Here is a 22,839-nt window from a genome sequence, read left to right on the forward strand (position 1 = left end):
AGGGCTCCTTTTCCCTCTTTTGCCAAGCTGAATTTCCTCTTACACACACTTGAGTGCAGCTGTGGTTAAGGATCCTATTTGGGTGACTGTTTCTCTTCTGTGCATAACGTAACTGCAAGTGCAAAACCTTGAACTGACTTCAAGTTCAGCTCAAAAAGCCCACAATTTCATTGCTGTGGTGAGCATCTCAATCACTAAGACACAGATTTGTGTTCTTCATAGTTGGATCATTTCTGGTTCCACAAATACTGCATTTTTTGTTGACACCTGTTGCAGCTGCAGCAGGAAGTATGTAAATGTCCATACCCAGATTTTTTTTTTCTCTTGAAGTAAAATGAAATGATACTGCATTTTCCATATGAGTTATCAGCATGTGATTATGTACTAAGGTAAGAGTGTCCCCCGGTTTCGTCAGGGAATATATTGTGGCACCAACTATTAGGACTATAATCATGTTCAGGCTCTGTATCTTACATCAGCCAGCATGTCTTCTTCATGATCTTGTTTGAGACCTCTAAATCCTAGAAAGGAGCGTATGTCCCTTTGTGTTTAGCATTTCAGGGTGCTGATTTTAGGGAGCTTCCTGAGTTGGCAGTTTCCACACTGGATAGGCCAAGAACATTACCCTGCATTCCCAGATTCTGCCTGGGGCCTGGCACCTTTGCTGTTTCCATTGCAACACTTATTTTGTAGGTGCTTAGTCCTTTATTAGGTTGTAAAATCAATTAATAACTTTCTACTTATACTCTGCCTTGTAAGTGTAGTTCAAAACAGTTCAAAATAAGCAACATGTGTTCCTTTAATTAGAACTCACTGTGTCTTGAGCCTCAATAAAAATGATTACTTTTGATGTTTGTGCTTCCTACGGGAGTCTTCTCGGTTGTTACCTTGTAATTCTCTGTTTCCAATACTAAATCACCTCTGTGATTTGTTCTGTTTTCCTGAAGTTTGATTCCTGCTTGTTGGTATGAGGCTGGAAAACAACATTTAAGTGCATTTGGTGTTTACTGCAACATAGCATGGGGTTTCATACTCCTCAAAATGTGGGGTTTAGCATGGCTTGCAAACTTCCTTTTTTGACCCCTACAAATTGATGGGCCCTGAGACTGTCCCCCAGAGGGTGTTGAGATGGATGATGTTGTTGTGATGTCTTGGGAAGTAATCTTTGGGAAAGCCACGGAGATTGGGGAATGTTTTGGAAGACTGGAATAAGACTGACATCACCCCATCTACAAGAACAGGTTAAAGGAGGGTTCAGGAAATTACAGACCCATCAGGCTTACTTCAGTTCCTGGGAAAAGTTATGGAACAAATCCTCCTGGGGGCTGCCACAAGTCAGGTGAAACACATGACTGGGAAAAGCCAGCATGGATTCACCAGTGGCAAATCATGCTTGTCGAACCTGATTGCCTTCTATGACAATGTAACATGCTTGGTTGATGTGGAGCAAGCAGTGGACATGGTCTGCCTGGGTTTCTCCAAGGCTTTTGACATGGCTTCTTACAGCCTCCTCCTAGAGAAACTGATACATTATGTGTCTAGACAATTGATCTGTGTTGTGGTGGGGAACTGTCTGACCTGCTGTACCCAGAGGGTTGTGGCAAGTAGTTCCTTTTCAGGCAGGTGACCTATCACCAGTGAGGTCCCCAAGGGATCGATACTGGGCCCACAGTGTTTAATATCTTTGTAAGTGATCTGGAAGATGGGATCAAATGTACCCTGATGAAGTTTGCCAGTGATACTGAGCTGAATGTGTAGATTTAACTCATGCTGCTGTGGTGAAAAAAGCCAATGGGATGCTGGGCTACATCAGCAAGGACATTAACAGCAGAGGTAGATGTCATTGTCCCACTCAGTGCTTGTCAGGACACACCTGGAATACTGTGTTCAATTTTGGTCCTCACAAAAAAAAAAAAAAATGTGGACAGGCTGGAGGTGTTCCATGGAAGGATGATAAAAGTAATGGGAAGCCGTGTGAGGAAAGGCTGAGAGAGCTGGGTTTGTTTAGGCTAGAGAAGAGAAGGCTCAGGGGAGACCTTACCACCGTGTTCCGGTATTTAAAGGGTGACTACAAAGAAGATGGAGTCTCCCTTTTTACAAGGAGTCACATGAAAAAGATGAGGGGTGATGGGTACAAGTTACTCGTGGGGAGATTTTGGTTGGACACACGAGGAAAAGTTTTCAAAGCAAGAGCAGACAGCTACTGGAATAATCTCCCCGGTGAAGTGGGGGATTCTCCAGCACTGGACACTTTTAAGATTCAACTGGACAGGGTGCTGGGATATCTAGTGTAGGTCATGCTTGCCTAGAAAGGTTGGACCAGATGATCCTTGAGCTCCCTTCCAAACTGCTGCTCTGATTCTAATCTACATTTCTGCTTGCAAATTACCTTTTTTCTCACACTGTTGAATGCTTGTGGTTGTTTTCTGTTAGGATTTTTTCTTTCTTAATAGCTTGAATTTATTTGTAGCTTTTGTGTTAGCAAATGAGTATTATTTCAGAGACTGCAGCTCTTGCAGCAGGTGCAGCATTTTTTACTGTACTTCAGAAGCTCCAGTAATTTAAATATTTGGGTAATCTGGAGGAAAGGCCAACAGCAAAATCATTGTTTATGTTGATGCAATTTGTTGTTGTGAGAGATTTCCTTTCTCTTGAGGCTGTACCAACAATATTGCAGTAGATTTTATGTACAAGAAGAAAATTAGCACTGTATCATTTTCTAGAACAGCTTTTTTGTTCTGCAGTAGTTCCTGATGAAGTTTGGATGGCTGAGGTCTGCAGGTGCTCTGGAATTGCCGGATGAAGGTGTCGTCTTAGTTATCATAGACCAGAGAAATATGAAACTACTCTGTGGTGTAAGGTAAAGCTGGAGAAAAAGCTGTTTGCACTATGCCCATCTGAATTAATTAGACACATTGGTGGAAAGAAGGACTCGGGATGAATGTCCTGTCACATGTAATTTCTCTGCAGACTTATGAGCAGCATAGTCTTTTGGGCTAAGCTCCCTTCAAAGCTGTCATCTTTGTGTGATTGTGTAGAATGCAAAGACAATAATAAATGATCCTGTGTTGATTTTGTTTAATAGACTTGCCATGTGCAGGAATTGTTCCCTCATTATCATTTCCTGAAATATTTTGAGTTCTGAATTAGCAAAGCGTTAGAAAGAGCTCCTAATATGAAAGCAAATATAATCTGCTAATTTGATTTGATTTTTAATTACTTGCTTAAGTCTCAAGAATGTTTTAGAGGTGTTACAACTTGTCATGGTTTAAGCTGAACCCAGGACACAAATTCTTAGGCAGCTTCTGATATTTTATAACAGGTCATAGAGTTTAAAAGAATTTCCTCTGTTTCCTCTCTTGAGCTTGGGCAGAAAGTTTGTTTCCTTGTACCTGCTTTGCCATCTTTCCTCTTGATTTCCTTTATTTTCCTGTTGAAATTCTTCAAGCTCCATGTTTCTAGGATTTCTGTGTCTTATCAGCTTAATCCTTTCACAATGATGGTGTTTGGAAGCTGTTCTAGAAAGTGCTTTCCTTTTCCAGTGTCTTGACCACACAAGTGCCTCAACAGGATACTGCTTAAATGTGTGTTTTTGTCCATTGCTGTGCAGGGGGGGATGTATGTGACCCTTAGAATTGGTTTGACTGTTGTTCTCGTGGGATTCCTTCCCTCTTTTCCTAATTCCTTTCTTGCACAAATATGCACACAACCATGTTTTCAAAGTCTCAGTAAGATCTATCATGGCCTGTATCCCTGCTCTGAATTGTGTTTTGTTTTCAGGCCACTTTCTAATCTGTGTTTTCTAGCCTCATTTCTTTGGGTTTTCCAGCATCTCCAAGTGACATTTTTGTATTTCACACCATGTGCTTATTTGCAGTTTCTCTGTTAGTCTCTTTTCAGGCATTCTTGTCACAGCAGGCTTCATGTCCCACTCCAGAGCCTGACATCTATGAAGATATTTGGAATGTGGGTCATCTTGTTTTAGGGTATGAAGTTAGTTTTGTCATTGCTACCTTGCCTGGCTGTGGAGTGATAGGTCTTGTCTGGAAACCATTTCTGACAGTGTGCTGGGTGAAGTGCCAGGAGGCAACGCAGCTCAGCTCCTGAGGCTTCACTGTTGTGACAGCGCCCATCAGCAGCCTCTAGCACTGTGTGCTCTGGTCCCTGTGATCTGTTCATCGTGAACAGCCACTAAAACATCTTCCCTTCATGATTTCCAGCCCTTTCGAAAAGGTTTTTAGCTCTCCTTTTTAGGACCTGTTGCTGCTTTCCAGGTTCATAGTTTTTCAGTAGTGTGGATGGATTTCCTACGTTTTGTGTTCATAAAAGGATGCAGTAACAATGTTAGTGTGAATAAACTGTATGCATCACAATTTTATATTCTTGTCTGTAGAGTATACACTTGAAAAGTTTTTTCCCCCTACACAACAGTAGAACATGTGGTGAGTTGCTCTCCCTAATTGTTCTCTGTAATTCAGAGAGGATGCTACCATGGCTATCACTTTAGAGAGAAAGTGTCCTACAAGCACCATACAGTGGTAACAAGGTACATGCTACCTCATATACTAGGTGTGACGCAGCATGCAAGTGATGCTGGGATACTTACAGTTAATCCACATCGATATAAAGAGTTAATTCACATCTGTATAAAGTATTTATAAAATGAAACTGATGTAATGCAATGATACCCAACATAAACATCTTGTTTGAAATATACTTGCATTTAATATTTCAATATGAGAAACTTGGGAGCAGAGTAATCTCAGGTGAAAGTAAAGGCTAAGTTGGAAGCAGTCCCCAGCCCTGCCTTCTTCCTCAAGCTCCAGGTTTTTCTGTAGGCTAAAAATAAATCATTTCTTCTGGGGAGGTGTTACTTTTAAGTTTAACAGAGCAAAATGTAGTGTGTTGAAGAAACTTCCCTTTCGTAAATGATAGAGGATTTTCAAATAGTGATAGCAGTCATTAGTTTGTTTAAAAAATTGTTGGGCTATATCATAATTTTTAATATTAAATATTAAATTTCCTCTACAGTAACTCAAGAGAGTTAGTGAAATAGAAATTAAATGCTATCAATATAAAGATTGTAAATAATTTTGAGGTGTTACCGTAAGACAAAATTGCTTTTTACTTGATAGCAGTGATTGATATTTTTTATTACTTTTTATATTAACTTTTGGCAGTATCTATTTGCTTTTGTTTTGTTGTCAAAGTATCAAAAATGGAATTACATTGTAGTACTGTATTGTATGTTATATTTTGCTATTAGACAAATATAAAGAGCGCTATTCAGAAAAGTATGGGATTTAAGACAAACTCTGATAAGAGTCATTTATGATACATTCATTGCTATCACAGAGCTATTAGATTACTTCCTTTGCTAGTAGGCATCCTGTAATGAGATGTACTTGAATGTCTTCAAAAAGGCACTGGTGGAAAGACGTTTGTACCATTGCTACTTTAATCATATATGGGGCCACTTCTCTCCAAGGTATACAGCTCCTGCTGAGGTCTCTGCCACCACGGCTGGGCTGTATCCAAGATCTAACTTGTTTAAAGGTGGCTTGGGTATTCCTGCTTCAATTTGCAATGTAGATCTAGTCTAGAGAGTAGAGTGAATGTTCATTCTGGATAGAATTACTAGGGGAGGACTAGAGAGCAGAGGAACCACTGTTTTAAAGTAGCTTTCCCAAAGAGTGAGAAGCAAAACTACTCAAAACCAAGGGAGTGGATTTGCTGTCTTTTTGCTGGCTGAGTTCTGAGTCCTTTCTCTGCCATTCTGACTATGGTTGGATTGAAGGATAAGGGAGTAGCTTATCACATTATAATTCCTTGCTGCTTTATCTTTTTAAATGAAAGGCAGCCAGTGAGCTTCAGTATTTCTGAACAGGAAAGACTGTACCATTTAATCTTACTGTCCTGGACATTAAGAATGAATAAATAAACAGTAAAGCTAATTTGCTGGTGGCCTAACGGGAGAAGTCAGTAGCTACGTGTTTTACATCTCTGTACATAAACTAGATATCCATAAAGGGAGAGAATATCTGGCTCATAAATATTCTCTTTCGGTGAGCAAGTACAATTGCAATGAAGTATAACCTTAAAAGGGTTAGCTAAATATTTTGTTGTATTTGTCCTGTAGCCAGCTAATTTCCTGTGTTATCTTACTGTATTTCAAGATGAGAAAGTTTGTACTGGTTAGTTGGCAGATGTTAGGATATGGTTAGAAGCAAATTCTGTCAAAGCACTTAAAAACCTCCACTGACTTTGCAAACAATAAATTAAGGTAATGTTTCAAGATAGTCTGCTTTTGGACCAATTTGTGTAACTTCCAAGGACTGTTTCTCTTTGTTTTACCATCAGTGTTTTAAATCTCTTGTTCTTCAGAAATAATTCAAGTTCTGTGCTAATTTCAAATTCAGTTCCATTTCATTTAAAGCCATTGTGTTTTATGAAATAAAGTACAGAATGATTTGTATATGAAAAGTTTTGTTAGACAAAAACGGAAGTGTTCAACCACTGTTTCTTTCAATTGCAGTTCAAGCTTAATTGTTCTCATTCAGATAAAGTGATGAATTTTGGGGTAGTAAAATGGAGGCTGGGAGTGCCTGACAATGCTCTATTTCAGACACTGAGTGTAAATTATTAAAGGCTGTGGTCCAAGTATCTGACAGAGCTAAATAGAAGCTCTTAGGGAGAACGTGTTTAAGAGAAGAACAAAAAGATTCTGCAGGAGCAAAGCAGGATGGCTGTGTGTTCAACAGGTGTTTGTAAACAGGGCCACGCAGGAACTCTCGGGACCAGCTGCCTTCCCAACACCTAATTCCTCCTGCTGTCATGCTGCAGAGCTTCCTGGTGGAAATGCAGTGAACAAACATGATCAACAGTGTGCAGCCAAAATTTGTTCTCACGGTCTTCAATTCCTTGCCACTGTTAGGCTACACTGTTACTAAATCGTACATTCTCAGTTCCAATTGTATCTTTGCTAGTTTTGATTCCTTCCTAAGGGTACTGACTGCCTCCTGCCTCAGTTTCTGGCTCCTTCCTTTTTTTTTTTTTCTCTACCTTCTCCTTTCTCCAGTCCTTCTCCCCAGAACTCTGACAAGGTGCAATACAAGTTTTTTCCTCTCCTCAAGTTATTTTATCGCCCTATCCTATCAGGTTTTTCTCCTCTTGGCACAGATTCAGTGTTTGTTGTCTTCCTTTTAATTCTTCTATTTTCTTACAGACACCCACATTATTTCTGGCATCTGTGTCATGCCTGCCCTTGTCATTTCCTTTCCTCCTTGTCATTTCCTTTCCTCCTTACCTCTCACTCTCCACTGACATTTTCACTGAACATCTTACTGTTTAAAATGCATCTTAATGTGCTGAGTCTTTTTCCATCTATGAGGAGGAGGCAAAAAAAAAAAGAAAAGGCTCTTGACCTGCTAGTCAGGCTTCCTCCTTTTACCTTTAAGCTCTCTCTATTCTTGTTATGTAGTTACTATTCAACCTCTTGAATACAGTTTTTGTCTGTAGCTGCCCTCCATAAAATCTCAAATGACCTTCTTTTGAAGAATGCTCAAAACCAGGACCTCATCCTCATTACTGACTCACTGTTTACTTAAATGTCTCTGATGATGTGTATGTAGCTCTTCTGTTTTATAGTTTGCTTGTAAATTCTTTAGGATAGGGTGCTCTTATTTCTGTGTTTGCACAGTATTCTGCTCAATTAGAGTCTTGTTTTATGAGTAGGACTGTGAGCTACTGTGGAAGCATGAATACCTAATAGTGTTTTTGATCAAAGATTCATTCCCCCCCCCCCCCCGGGTATTTGACCAGATCAAGTGATGTAGGTTATTGGTGGGATTGATAATAAGTACCATTTAAAATGGCACAGCTAAAGTTACCCACAGACATTGTCTCACAAGTTTGCATTGTGCTACAAAAGTAAAGCAGAATTTTGCTAATGTTTCTCATGTGAACTGACCTACTTCAGGCACTGGAGCACTAATATTTGCCACACAGTAAGAATTTGGCTCATAATCTTGGGAAAGCATTTGCATGCACATAGGGAATGTTGCCTAGTGTTTTTGTTAAAGGCTTCATCCTCATTCTGTTCCTCCTTTTGAGAATTTCTTTTAACTTAAAAGCGGAAAAAACAAGGTAAGCATGGTCTGACCCACATGTGATACCTAAGGAAGTTGTTTATGAACAACTTGGGACCTTGAAATCCACCACGGGGTATTGAGGGAGCTGGTAGGAATCCTCACCAAGCCACTTTCAATCGTTTATCAGCAGTCCTGGCTAACCAGGTAGATCGCAGTTGACTGGAGGTTAGCAAATGTGATGCCCATCTATGAAAAGGGCCAGAAGGAGGATCCAGAGAACTACAGGCCCGTCAGCCTGACCCTGATGCTGGGTAACATTATGGAGCAGATTGTCTGGAGTGCCATCAAGCAGCATGTACAGGGCAACCAGGTGATCAGGCCCAGTCAGTGTCAGTTTATGAAAGGCAGGTCCTGCTTGACTGACCTCATCTCCTATGACAAGGTGACCCGCTCTGTGGATGACGGAAAGGCCATGGATGTTGTCTACCTAAACTTTAGTAAAGCCTTTGACACAGTTTCCCATAGTGTTCTCCTGGAGAAACTGGCTGCTCATAGCTTGGATGGGTGTAGTTTGCTGGGTAAAAACCTGGCTGGATGGGTGAGCCCAAAGAGTTGTGAATGGAGTTAAATCCAGTTGGTGGCTGATCACAAGCGGTATTCCCCAGGGCTTGGTATTGGGGCCAGTTCTGTTTAAGATCGTTATCAATGATCTGGATAAGGGGATTGAGTGCACCCTCAGTGAGTCTGCAGATGACGCCAAGTTGGGTGAGAGCATTGATCTTCTTAAGGGCAGGAAGGGTCTGCAGAGGGAATCTAGACAGGCTGGCTCAGTGGGATGAGGCCAGTTGTATGAGGTTCAACAAAGTGAAGTTCCAGGTCTTGCACTTGGGCCACAACAACCCCATGCAGTGCTCCAGGCTTGGGGCAGGGTGGCTGGAAAGCTGCTCTGTGAAAAAGGGCCTGGAGATGCTGATCGACATAACTGAACATGAGCAGCTTTGTTCCAGGCAGCCAAGAAGACCAAGTGCATCCTGGCCTGTATCAGCAATAGCATGGCTAGCAGGGCGAGGGCAGTGATCATCTCCCTGTACTGGGCACTGGTGAGGCTGCGCCTCGAATCCTGTGTTCAGACAGACAGACACTGAGGTGCTGCAGTGGGTCCAGAGAGGGGCAATGAAGCTGGTGAAGGGTCTAGAGAATAAGCCTTATGTGGAACAGGTGAGGGAACTGGGTTTGTTAAGCCTGGAGAAAAGGAGGCTCAGGGAAGACCCTACTGCTCTGTACAACTACCTGAAAGGAGGTTGTAGTGAGGTGGAGGTTGGTCTCTTCTGCCAAGTAACGAGCAATGGGACAATAAGCAATGGCCTCAAGTTGCTCCAAGAGAGATTTAGACTGGAAATTAGGAAAACATGGGCAAAGGCAGCAAATGACTGAAGGGGACAGAGCAGGCACTGTAGGGCTGCCGGTGCTACCACAATGTTAACTGATGCTCTCAATGCGGAAGTAACATTTCTAGTGTTGTCACCTACAAAAATCATGTGTAAATAAAATGTGTTCTATTCAGGTGCAAGTACTGAATAACTTATTTTACTTTCCCACCTTGTTAGATGTGAAGATTTTATGATATTTACTTGTCAGGTTGAAGATGGTTCTGATTTACTTTGTTTTATCCATGAGAAAGGCAAGAAGGTCATTCCACTGCTGTTCTTCTTTCTTTTCCAAATTAGATGTTTATCCCTGGGCAGGTTTTTACATTGAAAAAAGTATAGAGATAAGTCACATGCCCCTTTTATAGTAACAGCAATGTATTTGAATTTACCTTCAAGAACCATATGTTGTAGCTTCATTATAAAGAAAGACAAAAACCCTCATGCAGGATTACACAAAATGCTGTAGTAATGCTGACAAGTGAATTGTATTTTTGTGTTCAATTCCAGGGCCTAAGCCACAGGACTGTACTCTCTCCCCTAAATTGGATTGGTGATGGTATGCTCCCTTTTCATGATGTAGTGGAGGTTTCAGTCCACAGTCATTTGTTTTCTATTCAAATTTCTAAACTTCAGTGGTGCTTACACCTTTTCAGAGTATGTGCCTTCTGCGTCAAATGGTTCACGGTGTCATGAACAGATACTGAAAGCTTAAAGGAACTGCTTCTCCGTTCAGTTGAAAGAATTTTGCTGTAATATAACCTGTAATAGCCATTAACCTCTTGGACTAAAGAACTAGCTTTATTTTATAATGCAAGTAGGCAATTTTCTTCTTTTACTCGTTTTCCTATTTCTGAGTAGACAGATTTCAACACTACTTTTCCAAGGTGAAGGGACAATGCAGTGAATGAAAGTAGCAGGTCTAAGAAAGCCCCATGACCTGCAGACATTCCCTTTGTCCGGCTTTCCTTTCCTGTACGGGGAAGCCACAGAGATTATTTTCCTGGCTGTTATCTTTTTCATACTTTGTAATTTGTCTTTTATTTACAAAAGTGGAAAAGATGGAAAGGTAAATAATATTTATTTTATCTCACTTTTCTGAGTGGTTGCCCTCCCTCTAATGATTCCATTTGCATAGGCAGATATTTGGCAATTTCAGTCATATTTACACAGGCTGACATTGAACGACTGTTGCTTTTGCTGCATATGACAGTATCGACTAGCACAGAATTGTGGCTGCACGCTAGTGTGCGGTCCATGTCAATGCAAACCCGTTTAAAGCAGCTTGAAGTTTTTTCTCCCTCATCCCCTCCCTTAATTTCTTCATCGCCCATCTTCCCGGCAGAACAGCTAAAATAATTACCTGCAGTCTCATTTTTCACTTTCCTACATGCAGATCTTGTGCGGTTGGGCAGTGAGCGGCTGACGGGGAGGGGCCTGCTCTGATGCAGCACAGGCAGATGACAGCGGTAGCAGCAACAGCAATCAGAGCCCTTCTCCGGGCGGGTTTTGCTGCAGTACGCTGATTGCCACTTTACAGCATCCAGCAAGATCCCCAGCAGCAGGCACTTGGAGGAGACTCTGCGTGGGCACTTGTTTAAGGAGTACCTGACTAAACAATTGGGTTATTCTTTAACTCTCGGAGAAGTGCCTGTATTCCCTTCACGCAAGCTCCCTACTGGCTTTCTGCATTCATAATTTATCGGAGCTGTTTCTCCCTCCGATTTTTTCCCATTACTTTTTTCTTTTCCTCCCCCGATCCATTTTTTTTTTTTTTTCTTTCCCGATCGTTATTCACCCTCCCAAATCTGTGCTGCATCTCTAGCGCTCATTATGCTGTGCTCAGTAGCCCAGTGTGTTCTCCGCCTCTGCTAGGCAGTGGCAGCATGGATGGTGCTCTTGTGACGACCTCTGCTGATGCTATCAGTCCACTGCGGATAGGCATGCTGAGTAATCCTGCTGTAAATGGGCGAGGACACGGACACACGAAAAATTAACCACAGCTTTCTTCGAGACCACAACTATGTGACTGAAGGTAACATAAATACTGTCATTATTCTCTTCTTGCATTGCATTTTCTATGCCAGGAATGCACTGTCATATTTGGAGATGTAGGCTGTTCCTTCTTTTTCTTCCTTTTTCTTTAAACAGGGAGACTTTCAAGGCGTTAACTATGTGATGTAGCAACAGAATCTGTTTGAATTTGCTAAATCCCGAAGGCATTCTGCCATGCTATGGCAGTATATGAAACTATATGGGCTGAAGGTGGTCTTGCATTGTGCTGAGTTTCTGCTAGTGAGGTGTGCAGCACCTGACATTGAATGCACAGTTTAGCTGCAGTGTAGAAGATTGGAAGCAGTTTATTACTTACAGAAAAGATGAAAGATTTGAGAGCAGTAAAGTAAGAGAAATAATCTGTGAAGTTAACTGTTTGCTGGTGTAATAAAGGTTATGCATCTAATTTTTGTAATTATAGCCTGAGCATTACAGACATTACTGAGTTGATTGTTCCCTAGAGAACAGTATACATTTAGAAGGGACATGTAAGCATAATTTTTGAAATCCTGCTGCCTTCTTTCCACCCTCTGTGTATGTGCAAGGTACATGAGAAAAGAAAAGGTACCTTCATTTTAAATAATTCAATGGCTGGTAGCTTATTACATAAAAAGGAATTTTCCTGCAGGTGACACACATTAAATGCTTAGAGAATTTACCTTGTGACCAGTGAAATGGTTGGGTCAGGTACTGATCCATATTTCTTTTCCAGAAAGTTGGTTTAAGACTAGGCCCTTTGAAGATTGATTGATTGAACAGGAGAAATGTATTTGTAGGTGCTTGACTTTGAATATATGTTTGTGTGTGCAGAGTTTTAACAGCACTTTCCAGCAGCAGAAGTGGTACTTTGGTGTAGGCTTATATAATATGAACACACTTAACATCAGGGTCAACCAATACTACTTGAGACTCAGTCTGCAGATTCTGTTGTGATTTGATCAATGCTCAGTCACTTAATACTCCCATGCTGCATCCTGAAATGCTATCAACTGATGCTCTCTTGGCTATTGATGATTGGCATTTTTTTAGGACATAGGAAAGGGCAGGATGATTTTGCCATCCTGGGAACACAAAGCAGATTCTTCAGAAGAAGGATGCAAAATGCCATGTACTGTCACTCTCACCAGTGGCTGGTATAACTGCTGATCTTGCCTCTAGGACATTCTTTGCATTCTGGTTCATGTTTTGGTTCATTTTTCAATTTGCTTTGATTTTTTTCTTAATGCCTGAATGATGATTTATGTTTTGAGGTGTCATAACATTTGAAGAAACTTTGTCTTAAAAATGTAGAAATTTATGCTTTAGATCCTGCAAAGAGCACAGTATAATTACTGCAGTGTACTTGCTACATGTTGAGATACAGATACATATTTAATGGACATGAGCAGCTGTGTTAAAATTTGGACTTTCAAGTCTGTCAGTTTTGTAACATGAGGAAAATAATCCCTTGTGGATTCTGCAAATTAATATTCTCTTCTTCCACATATTAGGGGTGTTTGCAAAATTATATGGGAGTTTTTAGTATATTTGGGAATGCTGCTGACGCAAGTGTTAGGTTTTTCTTCAGTTTTGTCTTGATATTTGGATCAGCAGGACTGGATGTTCTTCTGTGGTTGCACATGGACAGCTTGTCTGAAATGGGTTAAAATAAACCTGAAGTATCAATGTTGGCCTGTTTTGTATTTTCCCTGTTATCAGAAGTCATTGTGAAATGTGTTGGCATCTGATGTTGAGGTAGATGAAGTATGGGAAACCTTCAGTAGCAAAGTGTTAGCTTTTCATCTCCAACTAGTGTAATGTTTCTTGGGAATGCTTAGTTGGTCAGCTGTAATGGAACTTCACATCTGTTATATCTGACATTGCCACACCTTTGAAAAGATCATGAAAATCAAGAGGGAATGGATTATCTGTGAAATTTTTCCAGGGACACCTTCAGCTCAAAGAGCATCAGAATTTTTTATTTCTCATTGGTATCCTTGGTTTAAAATGCATAATGAACACATAAGTTAAACCAGTGCTTAAAATGTGCTTTGTATGTTCCGGTTTGTTCTTCTTTGTATGCTAATTTTGTTTAAAGATTGGCTCCATGAAACAATCTTTAACACTCCTCATTTTCAAGGCCTGAAGTCCTTTCACAGTGCTTGCATTTGGTCCTGTGATATGTTAGTGCAGGGTGTGTAGTAGTAACATACATACAGAAATGCAGTTGAAGGTAGTAGTGCATTGCTTTGTTATATTGGAAAATAATTTCATTTGGGCCAAACCCAAAGACTTTCTTTTGGGGTCTTTGGCTTTTATAATCCACTATTTAAAACAAAGAAATACAAATTTATATTGTATCCAGTATATTAGAGAAGTTACTGGTTTTGTTGTTGTCTGTGAATAACTATGAATCTGTGTTTAAAAATCTTGGTAAGGGGTGTCCTCTGTCCTCACTGCTCCAGGCAGCAGACTAAATTCATTTACAAAAGGGGGTATTTCTGACCTTTATGTGCATTTTCTTCCTCTGTATTCCCTGAGGAAAGTAAAGCCAGCAATAATCAAGAAGATGAGGGTTAACTAGAACATTGCTTCAGTTCTCTTCCTCTTTTACTTCTTTAGTGATTTAAAACCAATAAACAACCAGGTGACATATGAATTCACAGGAAAACTGTGAGCCAAATCTGATTTGCTCTGCTCTCTCTAGTGGGCTGTGTTCCTAATGAAACTGCTTGCTCAAGCAAAGTCAAATTTCATCTCTTCGATAGGTCACTATTTTGTAACACTGGGGTTATCTGTATCAAACATGGCTTTAGCTTGACTATGAAAAATTGAATTGTCTTTTAAATCTCAAAAGTTCCTTGATTTGATGGTTGATGTTCTACTGTTGATGTTATGCTGTTTCTGGTAATAGGCATTACAGAAACACATGACAACAGTGACTATCTGGACTTGTTTCTCCTGTTGCATATGTGTATCTGCAGTAAAACCAATGAACTTGAAACACGCAAGGCTCGCATAATTTTGTCACTGTAAATCTTCAAATTATGTTAGAGTTGCACAATAGAAAAGACAATTTAATTCCAGCAGCAGTATACAGTAAGTTCTTTAATGATCACTTTCAGAAGTGTTTTTTGAAGGAAACCTCTTTAATTGGAGTTGTTTGTGCAGGGAAAGCAGGCAAGGCCTGATGAGACTTGTAAAGGAAGAATGGAGAAAAAACCTGAGGCCTAGAAAATGTGACCTGTGAAGAAAAGGTTGAATTTTTTTATGTGAAGGTGATGGAAGACTGGGTTATATTGCCTAGGGAGTTTGTGTAGTTCCTATCACTGAGGTTTTTAAAAGCGGGTGACAGAGATGTCTGTAAGAAATGACATGAGGATAGCTGAGCCTCCCGTGGGGCAGAGGGATGGGAGAGATGACCTCTGAGATGTGTTCAGGCTTGTGATTCATTGCTGAGCTGCGTTTTATCTTTATTGCCTTTTCCACCCGGCTCCGGGAAAGCAGCTGCCCAGGAGGTGCTGGGTCAGTAAAACGTATTATTTCCACAACACCTTTAAGAAGAACTGAGAAGAGAGGAGAAGCACAGTGTAACATGGGAAAGAAGATGGGCTGGACGGAGAAACATGAGCCTTCATTACTTACAGGCGAAGTGTGTTAGGGGAGGTGGCAAGATTGCAGTGAGTTGGGGAAGGGATAAAGGAGGGAAAGGGCTTGTGTGCTTTTGGGGACAGAGAATCTCCTTCAGTCTGAGAATTCTCTTGACATTATTAGTGGTTAAACTGACAGGGCCACTGATGTGCTTTGCTGTCTTGGGACTTCAGGATCAGACACGCAGGGTCTGATACACAACTGCGAGTTGTGTGGTCTGATTGCTGTATTGCTGGAAGGGGCAAAAAGCTATAGGAAACAGTGCTGCTCCTTTGATCAACTGCACTGTAATTCGTTACTCTGCAATTTATACATGTAATGATTGACAGAGAAATAATGAATAAAATTCACCGTTCTCGCCAAACTGCATTAAGGGATGTGATTCACCTCCATGATCCCAAATTTATCAGAAAAATGCTTTTCTGGTGGTGAAGGCATTCGGAAGATTGCAGACAGGCCTAGTGTATTGATTCACCCCTGCCTTTTTATGGATTATCTCTATTTTGGGAAAAAAATAGGAAGTTGCTTATGCTTTCAGTTTCTAGAGAGAGGTAGGTTCATTCCTTTGGTCTAGGCCTGGAAATTCAAGTGAAACCAGTGAAGTTGCTCAGGTGCAGAAGCTGACCTTCACTATCTAGTCATTAATATGGCCAAATGGTGCAGATTGGTTCCATATGGCTTAATTTCTATTAAAAAGTTAATCATGTTAATGGTGTATTAACCTCCTTAAATGTGATATTTGGAGAATGAGAATTACCAGTGTAGTATAAAACATATTGAATCATAACCATGTGAAGCATCTATTAGAGAGGATGAAAAAAGACTTTTTTTTTTCCTTTACAGAAAAATCCTCTGCAGATAATGAGAAAAAATTTAGGGAGCTTTTCCCCCTTAACTAAAGAAATTAGTAACTCTGGTCTGTATTAATCAAAGTTAAGGGAAATCATCTGATGTTTTCATCCGGCAAGAAGAAATCTGTTTATGAACTGTTCTTTCATAAACATCTCAAATGTAATTTGAAGAAGAGCTGACTACCTGAGAGTATTGGGTGAATATAGTGAACAGATACTGCTCTGCTGGCTCAGGCTCACCATCAGTCCAGTCTGTTCACTTATTTCTGAGGAGCTTATTAAGTAGAGTGCAAGAAGTAACTCTTCCTCTCTTAACCTCCAGCAATTTATGTTGTGAATACTGATGAATTTTGTCTTTTTACAAAACTCACTTAGAAACAGTTTTGGAATGAGCATAGAAATTATTGCTCATTGCTGTTCTATGCACATGTGTTACTTAGCTTTTTTTCTTTGAGTATGAACAGAGGTAAACCTTGTTAAAGCATAACTTTGCCCCTTGTTAAACAGGATATAGTTATGTCCTTTTGTGCATGGATTTGGTTCTCCTTTCATTCACAGTGCTATTCAGATAAATGTTGTGGGTAGCCTTGAAGATTTGGATTAATAAGGTTTATTCCCTCCAGCTGACGGTGCTGGCTTTGTAATCTTTATTCATGCAGCTTAGTTGGTAGAAGCCACAGAAGCAGGGCGAGAGCAGAGCTGTTGTGCTGGCTCACACTGAGGCCTGAAGTGTTTGCTCACCCACTCAAACCTGCTGCTGGATGGGCGGCTCAGCATGTAGGAAAATGAGACTGGTACTACCCGAAGCTTGGGTCTGCATGGCACAGACATTTAAGGCAGCATCCAGTGTGGGCAACATGGGGCAATAATTCACTCAGGCAAACCTGGAAAATATAGGTTTAGCAAACTGAATTACACTGTCAGCAACACTTGTCACTGTGCAGTACCAGCTACATATTCAAAGTACTCCATAGATTCAATTTCCATACTACCTGTGTTAGGCACTCATAATATCATCATCTCTATTTTACTTGCCAAAAGTGCCTTATGAAGAAATCATAATCAGGAATAGGATTAGGATAGTTGACCCTAGACTGCGATTTTGGAGTTAATTTGCAGCGTTCCTGGAGTGCAGTGGCATGTTAGTGGTAACGTGTTACAGCCTCCTCAAAATACCTGCCTCTTCAAGGAAGGGTTTAGTTCATGGGCTGGCTGTTAGAACCTCTTAAGAGAGCACTTCAGGCTACTCTGAACTGCAGGACATGCTTAAAAGGCATGGAGTTAACTTGGTTTGGATCCCCATTTAATGTCATGCATCCACTTGACAATTATTCACCAGCGACACATGTACCCTGTGGAATGTTACCAAGTGTGACTAAACTGGGTGGCAATGTGTTCCCCATTTGCAAAGGCATGCATATCCAGTGCTGGTTTTGGTGGGTTGCCCTCAGGGACCGATGGTAATTTTGTCTCTCTTTGCATAGATCATCAACAGATGATCTCCCACTCAGTAACTAAATAATAACTAGCTCTATATAGTTGCTGTGTAGTGTTATAGGTCCTGGAGAAATGAGTAAGACGTACTAACAAAAGAAAAGAACTGTCTAGAATATTAGCTGCATGATAAACCAGCTGAGCTGCTTCCATGGCAGTGAGTACACAGAGCTGCGAAAGAATGTCATCGTATCAGTATGGGGCTTTTCTCAGCTGCCAGCAGTGTTGGGTGGCACAAAAAGACCAATTAGTTTCAGCGTTTAGCCTATATTCAGTTTATTCCTATGTATATTATTATATATAGATAAATATGGACTGGAAACATTATGAATAGAAATGTTTAGAGTATATTTATAACTACTATCCAGAGGAGGGCCACAGAAATGATCAGAGGGGTGGAGTGCCTCTCCTATGAGGAAAGGCTGAGAGAGTTGGGGTTAAGCCTAGAGAAAAGGCTTCAGGGAGACCTTATTGTGGCCCTTCAGTACTTAAAAGGGGCCTATAAGAAAGGTGTGGAGAGACTTCTTAGCAGGGCCTGTTGCGACAGGATGTAATCAATGGTTTTAAACTAAAAGAGGGTGGAAAAATGCTGGCACAGGTTGTTCAGAGAGGTGGTAGATACGCCGTCAGTGGAGACATTCAAGGCCAGGTTGGATGTGGTTCTGGGTAATCCGATCTAGTGGAAGGTGTCTGTGCTCATTGTAGGGGGGTTGGACTAAATGTCCTTTGAAGATCCCTTCCAACCCCAACTATTCTATCATTCGATTTAGCTACATATAAAGCTTAACAAATGGAAGTTCGGGGGTCAACAGTGCAGCGTATGTGGAAGATAAAATGCAGGCACAAAATGTGATCTATGCAAATTCTCTCTCTGTGACAGATTTCTGTCTAATTGAAGCTGACAATTCAAAAGCATTGAATAATGTAAAGCTAAACACCACCGCACAGGTAGAGTCAGTGTCCTTGTTCACTGTAGGAGCAATTTATTTAGTGTATGCATCATGGTGAAAAGCAAACTGTACCTTGCAATCTATTTCGTTTTCTATGTAGACCTCAGACATTCCAGCAATATATCATGTATTTAAATGGTGAGTTTAGAGAATAATATATGTGGTTCTTACATCAGTTTAAAATGTGAAACACAATACAATAACACTGAATATTTTATAATAAAGAACTGAGTATCTTTTATTACAGCCATAAAAAAGGAATCAATCATTGCTGCTTACATTGTTTTACTATATCATTACAAGTTTCAGCATCTTTGAGACTTTCCTTTTGTAGTTTGTATCATCCACTGTACTAAGGCTTTATGTAGAGGAGTATATGCTAAGAGAAGACAAGGTATTTGCTGGCTAATATAAGTGTAGTTCTTTGGTCAGGGCAAGGAAGGTAGGTAATTATCTCAGAAAAAGTAGAGGAAGTTATGGGTATTTTTGTTTTTTAAACAAGAAAGGGTTTTAAATGCACATCTAGGCATATTTAGGCACTTTCTTGATCAATTATTTCTGTAGTTCTTAGGTTAACACTAAACTTGCCTTTAGTAATGAATGTGGTACTGTGTTACTGGTTCCTTGTGAAAGTCTCATGGTTCTTTACCAAAAACAAAAACCCCACCTAGCAAAGCAGCCTTACAGATGGTAAGAGAGCTCCTTTTCTCAGGAATGTTTCCTTTCTGAAAAACTACTGTACCTGTTATTTTCATTGCTTGAATGCATATGACAGCAGTCTGTGTTTTGCCACTGCAAATATTGGTAATATAAATGTACATTAAGAGACTCAATTTCTAATAAAATCTTCCAGCAAAATGAGTCATGCAGTTCAGTGACTTTTGTGAATTATTAATATGTCAGGGGTCTGGGATCTGTGCTGTTAAATACAATGTATTTAACTGGGATCTGTATTGTAAAATATAGCACTGCTTTTTCTTTTGTATTTACTGATCGTAATACAATGGTATTTGAGTGTGTTTTACTTAGGAGCAGAGTACATAAGAAAGTAAAGGACTGAGAGTTGGTTTATTATCTTCCAGCTGCAGTTCAACTCAAGTCTGAGTAGAACTTAATTAATTGTCACCTTAATTCTTCCTGTTAGTAGTGCTTTTGTTTGTTTATGCAACCCAGGCCTTGCAAGTAGTTGATGACTGTACAATAGAGCACTATTTGCATAAATTCTGAGGTTAATGCTGCCCTGTGATAGCACTGCTTGCATTAAAGACAGCCATAACATGCTCTGCTTGTTGGGCCATGTCTGCTTGTTGTTTATTTTTCTAGTAAAAATAAAGATTATCAGAGTTCAGTGAAAAATAAATGACTGCTTATTTCCTTCTCTCTTTTTTTAATGGATCCATATTATTTCCCCTTAATCTAAGACATCAAATGAGTCTTTCAAAGACAGTAAAAATAGTTTTCAAGCAGTGAGCTGGTCAGTAAATTTCAGTAATGTATTTCTGAACTTTTACCCAGTCAGTGCAACCTCACCTTCTATTAATGTTGAGAGGTTTCAATTGATGATATAACTTGGCACAAGGTCTGTATCAAATCTTTCCAGCATTTTCAGATGTATAGTGTAAATCAGGCTCTGTCTGTCACTATTTCATAAATAATTTCTGATAGTGTCTTTATTTCTACGTTATGATAAAAAAAAATTCAACTAATAAATTCAGGACTAATAACTAATTAGCAGAATTCAACAAATAGGCCCAGTGAACTGGTAATCACAGGGCAAAATTGGCTGTGAGGGTAGCACACAAAACTCTCATTATGCTAGAAGGTAATTTTGACACCCTGCTTGTTTTGATATCTTTTCTTTCTGCATGCAGATCTGTGATATGGGAATAACCAGTACAAGATGAAGTCGGATATGTATGCTGTAGTCTTCTTTTGAATGGGAGATTTAGGTCAAGTACACTCTCTTTAATCAGCAGTGAAGCTCAAAGCAGAATTCACATATGCAGTCTCTTTGAAACGGGCAGCTGTGAATTATTACACATCTTACAGGAATTCCTGGAATACCTGATGCCAAGAGTTAAGTTATGGTCATATGGGTGGTGGTACTCCTCACTGAATGCAATGTGAATATGATTTTGTGCATGTTGTGTACAGTTATGCTTCTGTATATGTTATACTCACAGAAGTGTTGTGGATGGCTGCTGGTACGTGTTGTCTGGTGTGTCTGTATTCGTTCCACTTATGCTTGGAATGTGAATCTAGAAGTATGAACCAGCTGTGCAGAAGTTTCAGCATTGGGAGATGGGACAGTAAGAGTTTGTATGTAGGGCAGTGTCTGTCTTTCGGGTCCTATATGATTCGCAGACTATTTTGGTCTGTGTATGTCAGTGTTTGCTCATCAAGGAAGTGAGAGCTGGTCTGTGACTGGAATGAAACTTTCCTTACACCATGGCATGAGAAGCAGTGTCCTTGCATTTCTGATTTTCCCATGTGGAGGTGATGAGCTGCATTTTTGATTACTTGGGCATGACTTTTGGCTTCGAGGGCCAAGTATGTACTTAATTGTTAGATTCAATATTTCTGTGCTTCCACTTGCATTTCAGGAAAATAGCTCATACAGAGTAGAGGCCCTTTGTGGCACTATGTAAATGTTATAAAGGTTCTAGATTAGAAACAAGTAAGTTGCATCTGTTAGTAGTAATGATACTGAAAATCAACCAATTATGTTAAAACTTGAAGATTTACTAGCTGCAAGAATTTACACAATGTCCAAGTGAAGAGTTTTAGTTGCTTAAACTTTGAACTGCCCTGCAGAAATCACTGCAGAATGTGACTTGTACAAACAGTTGTTTCTTGCATCGACCTTTCCTAGTTTTTTGGTTAGGTTGAAATACTGAGAATGTTTCTTTTACTTTTGCATACCTTCAAATCAATATCAAGGTATTTTAATTTGTGGTTTGGTTTGAAACCGCTTGTGGATGCTGTTATTAGCAGCAAACAGTCCATTCTCCAGAGGATGTTGTAGCTTGGGCTGCCCACCCTTACTTCTCTGCTGCTGTGGGTAGCTGTCCCATTGTAGAGGTAGTACAGGCAGAGGGGAGACCAGGGTGAAAGAGGCCCTAGTGAGCCCAGCAACCTGAGTCCAGCTTCTGCTTAAAATGTCAGCAAACTTGGCCTGTTTCTAGACTTGTCCCTTGCTGACAGAGAAGGAAACACCACACCTGCCTACCCCGGAGAGTACAGCCTGTGGTGAACAGTGCTGACTTCTGTCTGCCATCGGGGCCCCATTGCTGCACCATGCAAACTAATGTGCACCACTTAATCTGTGTTGTAGAGACATATAGTAGTGATGTTTACTGTAAAGCCTCTTCAAAACCAGCTGTCTATAAGGTTTTTGTAATATTTATGCATGGTAGAAGGCAAGGGAGAAATAGGAACTATAAGTATATTGAAAAATGTTTGACAGTTATCCTGGATGTACCTGGGAAATGGTAGTAATAGTACTAATATTAGATCTGAAAGCAGAAAGCTTTGATGCTTCTGTGTTATAAATAATTACTAACAAAGAAGATTGCCAATGTGGAGAATTGTTTGCAGAGGGATTAATTCCTGATTGTTAAGTGTAAGTATATTTAGACAGAAAACGATTTTTGTTCCTGAAAGCCAAGAAGTTGCTGTAAATTGGAGGAATTAGTGTTTTTAACTCCACATAGCAAACATCAGCCCAGCTACTACAGATGAGACTTGATAGATGTAGTTGTATTGAAGTTGGCACAGGATGCTATTCCTTTAATTTATATTTTAATGACTGAGTTCAGTCATTTTGGGTGGCATATTATTGTTAGCAATAGAATTTACAGTTTGCTATAAAAAATACCTAGTTTAGCAGTTTCTTATCCTGAATCATTGGAAATATTTCTAAGCTCATATTGTTCCTCTTGCTAAGTCACCTCTGATCCAGAAATCTCCGTTTGTTATATGTTCATGCATAAGAGCATATACATTCATGGATCTTCATTGTCCAAGACAATAATGCATCCAGTAAATCCAGACACTTTTGAGATTTAATTTTAAGGCTAAATAGAAAATGTTATCTGAATTTTGCCAAGATTTAAAAAGCTTTTAACTTTAGAGCTACCATTAACCATTTTGCCTTGCTTTAAATCTGATTTCTCTAATGTATTCATCATCTACCCATTCTAAAATGTTTTATTCTGCAGCATGACAGAGTTAGAGTAACTTGGGAGAGCACGCTAGTTCTGTAGTTTACATGCTTTGAAAGATCTGTATACAGGTTAATGGGGTCAGTATTTGAATTAACAGTTTGTTAACTGGGGATGCC

The 22,839-nt window shown here is 39.9% G+C and overlaps 1 protein-coding gene and 1 long non-coding RNA gene across 6 annotated transcripts in view; one reads left to right on the forward strand and one right to left on the reverse strand.

Moving 5' to 3' along the window:
• PPP2R2C (protein phosphatase 2 regulatory subunit Bgamma) overlaps positions 1-22,839 on the forward strand; it is a 202,826-nt gene that overhangs the window by 47,696 nt on the left and 132,291 nt on the right. For 3 of the 5 annotated variants that reach the window (XM_062636349.1, XM_062636352.1, XM_062636347.1), the window contains exon 1: positions 10,910-11,552. The exons of 1 other annotated variant lie outside the window; for it this stretch is intronic. Coding sequence is in view for 1 of the 4 variants with exons in the window: in XM_062636347.1 (XP_062492331.1) it covers positions 11,483-11,552 (70 nt within the window). In the remaining 3 variants the exon portion in view is untranslated. Of the gene's footprint in view, positions 1-10,908; positions 11,553-22,839 lie in introns of those variants that run through there. One more of the 5 variants, XM_062636348.1, reaches the window with a different exon arrangement.
• LOC134172858 (uncharacterized) lies at positions 3,197-11,009 on the reverse strand. The gene is made up of 2 exons (XR_009968039.1): positions 10,881-11,009; positions 3,197-3,947 (listed from the first exon to the last, which is right to left on the reverse strand). It is a non-coding gene; the product is annotated as an uncharacterized LOC134172858 (long non-coding RNA).

This window comes from Pezoporus occidentalis, unplaced genomic scaffold (genome assembly GCF_034315485.1).
Source record: "Pezoporus occidentalis ecotype Australia unplaced genomic scaffold, CSIRO_AGI_Poc_V1 ctg48, whole genome shotgun sequence".
Taxonomy (NCBI): domain Eukaryota; kingdom Metazoa; phylum Chordata; class Aves; order Psittaciformes; family Psittacidae; genus Pezoporus; species Pezoporus occidentalis.